Source organism: Neltuma alba, unplaced genomic scaffold (genome assembly GCF_004799145.2).
Source record: "Neltuma alba isolate B1F8T4 unplaced genomic scaffold, ASM479914v2 tig00004934_pilon, whole genome shotgun sequence".
Taxonomy (NCBI): domain Eukaryota; kingdom Viridiplantae; phylum Streptophyta; class Magnoliopsida; order Fabales; family Fabaceae; genus Neltuma; species Neltuma alba.
The window spans coordinates 156,200-163,448 of NW_021633916.1; the positions used below are offsets into that span (position 1 = coordinate 156,200).

Genomic DNA, 7,249 nt, shown 5'->3' on the forward strand with positions numbered 1-7,249 from the left:
CAAATATTACTTTTAGCTCAACTTGTTGCTTCTTTGATAATAAATAATAAACATGAATGATAAAATGCCACTATTATTTTTAATCTGTATTTGTCATTTTTTGTTGGTGAACTTTTTTCCCCCGATAAAACATACGTTAACTCCTTTTGTTCTTTTGCTTTTAAAATTTTTGTCAAAATAATTTCTTTCACATTGCCAAATAATTTCCTTTGTTGAGTCTACCTCTTTTCCTGTTAAAAATTGGCATGTTTATTTTTAAATTTATTTGAAAAAATCGTGTTTCCTGCCAAAGAATATATATATTAGTTTTAAGAATATATCTTGAATATAATAACGGGAACTAATTATTTCAATTTTTGCTTAATGTTTTGGCGCCAGCTCATTATTGTGGAAACTGAAAGTAATTATCCAAGACTGTTTCATTTGGAACAAATCTGTGTGGATAATATATGAAGGTCTAAAGTAATAAAACGTATGTTATTACAACATTAAAATTATGTGAAAAATGGGGTTTAATTTTTTATTTTTTCTTGATGAATTTTGGTAAAACGTTAACTTCTTTTGTTCTTTTTTTTTTAAAAAACATTGTCAAATAATTTCTTTAACTTTGCTAAATGCACCACTTTGTCAAACGTGCGAAATTGATTGGGTTTATATTGTGAAGAGTGTCGTAACAATTGGCATGTTTGCTTTGTCAAATTTGTCGTTTAGATATTTTAAAGAGATTTTTTTTCCCTTTTGTTAAGTCTCCCTCTTTTTCTCGTTAAAAATTGTCATTGATTTGAAAAAAAATTGTGTTTTTACTATCAAATTTTGGACAATTTTTGTTTTAATTAATGTTTTCGCTCCAGCTCATTGTTGTGGAAATGGAAAGTAATTATTCAATACTGTTTTATTTGTAACAAATCAGTGTGGATAATATATGAAGGCCTAAATTAGTAAAATTTATCTTATTGAGATTACGTTATTACGATATTAAAAATATTAATGTTAATTTACAGTTTGATTTGATATGGTTCATGTTTATTGTCAATCTTTCGAATTGTCATGTAATCATTGGATACAATTACTTTGCAGAAAAATGAGAGTAAGAGAGCAAGGGCCGCGAATTCAGAGTTGTGTTCTATATCTTAATGGGCTCTAGAAGAGTTGGAATACATTTGGAAGGGCCCCACACAAAGCATGAGTCTCCATAGACTCGAAAGGATTGTATTGCAGGGATGCCCAAAGTTGAGGAATATTTTTACTCCTGTAATTGTCACAAGCCTTCCAGAATTGAAGACATTAGACGTATCTCTTTGTGAGGAATTGGAGGGAATATTTTGTGAAGAATCACTTGAAAATCTTTCTTCTTCTTCTAATGTTTGCTTCCCCAAACTTGAGTATATTCGGATAGGGAGATGCAATAAAATGAAAAGGGTGTTCTCATATTCTATGGCTTCTCATCATTGTCCTTCATTAGAGGGAATATACATAAGGGATTGCTCTGACCTTGAGGGGGTTGTTAAGAGATCTAAAGGTGAAGTTGAAGTTGGTGATCATGGAAACCTGTTCCCCAAATTGAAGGATTTGTGTCTCGAAGATTTGCCACAGCTGAGAGAGATATATGACGGTTATGAGTTCAGCCTCCTATCTGGTACTACACGCATACGACGTTGTCCATATATGCACAATATTCCACTATTGGAATACGAGGCCTCATGAGGTGCTACGCTTTTTATTTCCATGTGGACACACTCTTCCTTTCAAACTCTATCTTTTGATGCTTTTTTACATTTTAATTTTTTTAATGGATGGAATAGTTTTGTTTTAAATGAATGACATGTTGCAGTAATATTAGAGTTTAATAAGTGCGTAATCCAAACAAATCAATGTTCACCATTCACACATTCTTATCACATTATTAGCAGCTTTATAAACAGATAGATATCTAACGACAAATTTAAAAAATGCGTAGGATAAATTAGGCTGTTAGTTTTCATTTTTATCTGTGCCATTTTGACGTAACATTTAAGCTTCTAATAAATTATTTTCTTTTTTCAAAATCGGAGACCAAATCCGAAAATTAAAACTAAAAAGGTGATGAGGAGCTTTGGTCTTCTAATGTTTTCTTTATCTGCATTTGTGTTTTACTAAATGCTGTGTGAAAGTGTGTTAAATTTGTGTCAGTATGTTACAAATTATACACATAAGAAATTAGATATCTTTATTTTGAAATTGTGTTTGACTTGAGATGCGTTATAGTTATGTAATTATACTGAAGGTTGTACACAAAATATAATAATTGCGTGGCTGTGTGGACTTCTTATTTCATCTGTAACATTTATATTATTAATAAAAGTAGTATCAGAAAGAAAATATTAACAATAAAAAGAACAATAGACTATTATTTTATATTATAACTAAATTTTCATAGAACGCATAATTAGACCAGACATAATTAAAAATTCGATAGCCAATAAGAATCTGTAAATATTCATCCGGCATTTAAAATAACTTGTGCACAGTCCAAGCAAAATTTCAACATTCCAAGCAATCTGTAATATGCAACAGCCTCTCTGGAATTATCTTAGAGAGAATGTCAAATGAATGAACCAAAATAAAAGACAAAATATTGTTTATTATATGTGGGAAATTTGTTCTCTCTTCTCTCCACCCAATCAGCTTCAAAATATACACAAGGGACTGCAATACAAAAAGAGTGTTAGTATTAAGCATATTTCAGTACTGAAAGCAATGTTCTTTCATCAGATAACCAAGCTATCATCAGAAAAGAACATTCTTTTATTTGGGATTCGATATTATAGTTTGATAGGATGAAGATCAGAGTATATCAAGCAACTCTAAAGCTTCTTTCAAGAATAAAACCATCTTTTTCTAGATGTATCATAATCATGCAAGACACAAGATTGTCAATTTATAGGAAGAAAAGCAGAAATTTTTTTGAAGCGCCTGTGGTGACTCCCATGGGTGGAAAAATATATAACAGCATGAAACATTTGTTTCTCCCATCCTCATCAAATTTACTAATTACAACTAATTACAATTATCAATATTTTCAATGCAGCTAGGGTGCAGTCGTATAGAAAAACCTGTTAAACCCCACCACACCGCCAAATCAGCAAATGCAGAAACCATCAACTCAATATTATAGAAAGCTGAATACAACAACCTAAAAACTAATCAAATTATAATCCACAATCTGTGTCAAGTAACTTGGAAGCCTTCTTAAGTAATTTTTTTCATGAGTCATGAACGACATCAGCACAAAAGTGACACCTTAACTAGGTTCTTTAGATATATGAGACAGACCAAAATAAAGGGTGGTAGCCACTGGATGTTCATGTCAACAAACTGGCATAGAAAAGGTCAAAAAATGATACCAATATGGTGACAGCCTCCTTAACAACCCCAGCTATTGTAACTGTGACGGCACTAGTTACTGAGACAAGAACATACTCTGTTAGGACCTGCAAAAAGGAGATCCACCTTTGAAAACTGATTTGAGAGGAGGAAAAAATTGAAAGCTTAAATGTCAAAGAAGTAGAAAGCCAAACAATTAACATTGTAATGTCATGTCCTAGGAAAGGGAACATTTACTCTTACCATAAGAAAAGCAAGTGCGCCACCTAAAAGCATCAGTAAACAACTCTGAGTAATATGCCATGGACTATTAAAATATTCATTTTGCCTGAATTCCCCCCATGGATCCAATGCAAGAGAGAGAAGAGCAGTTGCCCCTGCCATTACTAGAGTTACATAGCTCATCAAGGTAAGCGGATTTTTTATCCCTAAAATTATTTTAGAAAAATTATCAGCATTTCATTAAAAAGGCACAGATCTTTTAAATCTGTCAATGGAAAGTGAACATCGGTAGAGGAAAAATTAGAATAAAGAAAGAGTATTCAAAGAAGACAAAAATAGAAAAACACTAAAACATGGTCATCAAGCTTTCAGTCAAGGTCAGAAGCCAGAGACAAGCTCACACGTGCCTGAGGTCAGTGCATGGTAGGCTATGTTCTAGAGCATAACATATGATGAATGGTTAAACGTTGGTTTAAAAGTAAGAATCTAGCAGTCTGTCTAGATCTAGTCCATGAAGAAAAACCTTTAAAGAGAATTTAGCCTCAACAAAACTTCTGGCTAATTCAACAACCTCTCTTAACAGGAATACCATCCATGATATCAAATATTATTTTTCACCCGTGTTGTAATTATAGGAATTTGCTCAGTTATTATTTGCATGGGATGATGATCTATATTCAGCAACGGAAGCCTTAATGAATGGGAGCTGTAACTTTAATGGACCAAAGGTAGCAATAATTCTTTGTCAAGTAAGTTCCAGCCTACGTGAAATGCGCAACAGTTTGGTCACTGTCTTAGAGGTAGGCTCAGTAGAACAGACATGGCAATGAAGATGCAAACTAACTGCACCTGAACAAAAAAACCCTATGAAGCTTTACTGTTACCTAGGATTGGCTTTAGGGCTTTCCAGCACAACAGGCAAAAAAGGCCTCCTCTTGAAGAGGCTTAAGTCATCAGTGAGATACTACTTTAGAAAAGCTAGAACTCTAACCTTGTGCTAAGACCTACGACTTAAAGGATTGTCTTTAGGCACACGGTTTCTATGGGGCAGTGATCTCTCAAATGGTCATGAAGGCATGCAAAGGTCCCACATCATCTTCTAAGAAAATTAAGAAAATAATAAAATCAGAATGACCATTCTTTCTGCTTACGTGGCTGGTTTAAGATGTCCACCATTTGTCAGTGATGCCAATCTTCCAAAACAATATTTCTAATTTAAGAGAAAACTTTCCAGGTAAACTTGACTTAAGAATACCAAAATTTAATTCAATTTAGCAGAGGGAGCATTTAAATAAGGTAATCAAAGAGTAACTAACAAAAGGGACCAACATAAGGTTCCACAATTTCACAAAGAGATATAATGGTCATTAGTTTTCAAAAATTGTAATCCTAACAAAGACTAAGGTATATCTCTGTCAAATTCTGTTTCCTCAATTTTACATCATCATCTAGTTATGGGACAAAAAAATTGTTGTCTCCAAAAACAGCAGACAGAGTCTTCAGCAACCCTTGAAAAAATAGTAGCTATTTTGGAAAGCATTGAAATTATGTGCCAACCTACAATAGGACAGCAAGGTGCTTTGGGATTGTTGTCATTTATTTTATCTTATTTTTTCTTTGCATGTGATGTGACTCAGTGGAGCATAGTTGCATAACCTTTTTGAGCCTAAGATTTCTCTCTCACATCCCTTATGGTACAACAGGGATTTTGCTTCCCCGGTTCCTCGGGGATTTGAAATAAAGGAAATCTACTGGCGCTGCTATGCAAATTACACAAAAGGGCAGATTTTCACTCTTGCTATGTACTTCCTATTGTTACGTACTTCCTATCTCTATGAATTAATTTCATAAAAAATGAGAACTTGAACTGGCACATATTTACGTCAAGTCTCTGAAAATACCAAAAATATATCATTGAATGAGTTAAAAATAGTCATGATTAAGTGAGACTACTCGCTTCTCATCAAAATATCACATAAATCTCCAAAACTATTTTCCTTAAAAAAAATTACTGCAGAGCTATTCAGGACACTTACCATAGGCTTCTTTCTTTAGCATTGGTTTGGTGTCAAATTGCATGAAGAGAACAAAGACCAAGTCAGCCCAGCAAAATGGAGTAAGAATAATTGTTAAGGGCAGAAAAAATGAGTGCACAAAACAGGAAAATAGATATTAAAAAAGAAATCAGAAACAAAATCTGAACCTGCAGAAGGATCTGAGTCATGCACCAACGGAACCCAGACATAACAGCAGCAAGCATAACAAGTACAAATCCCCAAAATTCAAATTCTGTCTCTTTTGCAACTGCATTTCAAGGGAATTGTATTTCAGATGGACATACAAATTTCTCAGCGTGCAGAAGTTTCTAAGGCTTAAAAAATGTACTTAGCCACTGAAGAAAGGAAAAAAGGAAAAAAGAAAAAGACATTGTGCAGATGTATAAAATATCATTGTTGGTCCTTACAGCTTGATCCAATTTTGGTTTTGATTGCTGTAGTTTCAAATTGTTAATTTTGATCCCTATACTATCATAGAAACTTTGATCCCTATAGTATCATAAGGACTTAATACAAGTTTAAGTATAGCAACCAAAACCAAATCGCGTTAAAAGTATAAAAGCCATTTGTTAAATTCAAACTGAAAAATTATAAAACTATAGGGACCAAAACCAACAATTTGAAACTGTAGGGATCAAAACCAAAATTCAATCAAATTATAAGGACTAACAATGGTATTAACCCTGTAAAATAATAACTTTTATGATGGAATAAAACAGAAGCATTCCTCATATGAATGTCAAATAGTTCACTGTCCATATTTGACCACTTGCCCAGGTATTCACTGCATAAAACCGACATTTAGAACCAATTTGAGAATGACCAAGAACACTCCAACCTCGGAACGATTTCTTTTCACAAGGTATAAAGATTTGGTAAATTAATTAGGGCAAAACACAGGCAATGTACACCTTTAGCAGTGTTACGGTGTATTTGGTTTGACCAAGATGTCACATTTTCAAGGGTGTTTCATTGTTTGTCCACTAATGAGAATTACACTGATATTCTTCGTTTTTTATAACAATCAATTCAAGTCAAAATCTAAATTAAAAGGCATGAAAGCCAGAGCTGCCATATATACCTGTTAGTAATATACCAATGGAGATAACTAAGATGATGCCAGACAGTTTAAAGCTTGGAGTCTCCAACCATCCAATCAAAATTTGCAATTAAATGACAGCAAACAGGTATTAGTACTGAAAATGCATGTATCTACATACAGACATGCATGACAAGTTTTAGAAACTCCACCCCAAAAAAAATGTTTTTCATAGAAAGCACAATATAATATGAAGTGTTCATTTTCATACATGTAACAAAAGATGAAAGAAGACCAGTCTAATTTCTGTGGTATCAGCATAAACATTGCTTTTTCTCCTGAAGTAAAATTTCTTGGACTGGGAGCATTGTGGTAGACAATAGTAGCCACAGGATGTGGCTTGTGAATATTAGGCACCAAACATCTTACATCACCTATCAAAACTCAATCGGTAATCCTAGACAGTTTAAGAAACCTATGCCTCCATTCGACTTTAGATGGATTCACATTAAATTAATTAAACTACAAAGCATCATTGCCATCCACTGTCACATGATTCTAGTATTTT

At 33.3% G+C, this 7,249-nt stretch overlaps 1 protein-coding gene across 1 annotated transcript in view; it reads right to left on the reverse strand.

The window, feature by feature from the left end:
• The window catches only part of LOC114746319 (probable sugar phosphate/phosphate translocator At1g06470), a 106,396-nt gene extending 99,609 nt beyond the window's left edge, over nucleotides 1–6,787 (reverse strand). Inside the window, exons 1-5 of the mRNA XM_028934552.1 lie at nucleotides 6,724–6,787; nucleotides 5,789–5,889; nucleotides 5,622–5,634; nucleotides 3,607–3,791; nucleotides 3,384–3,470 (exon numbers count right to left, since the gene is read on the reverse strand). Of these exons, the coding sequence (XP_028790385.1) occupies nucleotides 3,384–3,470; nucleotides 3,607–3,791; nucleotides 5,622–5,634; nucleotides 5,789–5,845 (342 nt within the window). The 5' untranslated portion in view covers nucleotides 5,846–5,889; nucleotides 6,724–6,787. The remainder of the gene's footprint in view (nucleotides 1–3,383; nucleotides 3,471–3,606; nucleotides 3,792–5,621; nucleotides 5,635–5,788; nucleotides 5,890–6,723) is intronic.
• Nucleotides 6,788–7,249: the final 462 nt, after the last annotated feature.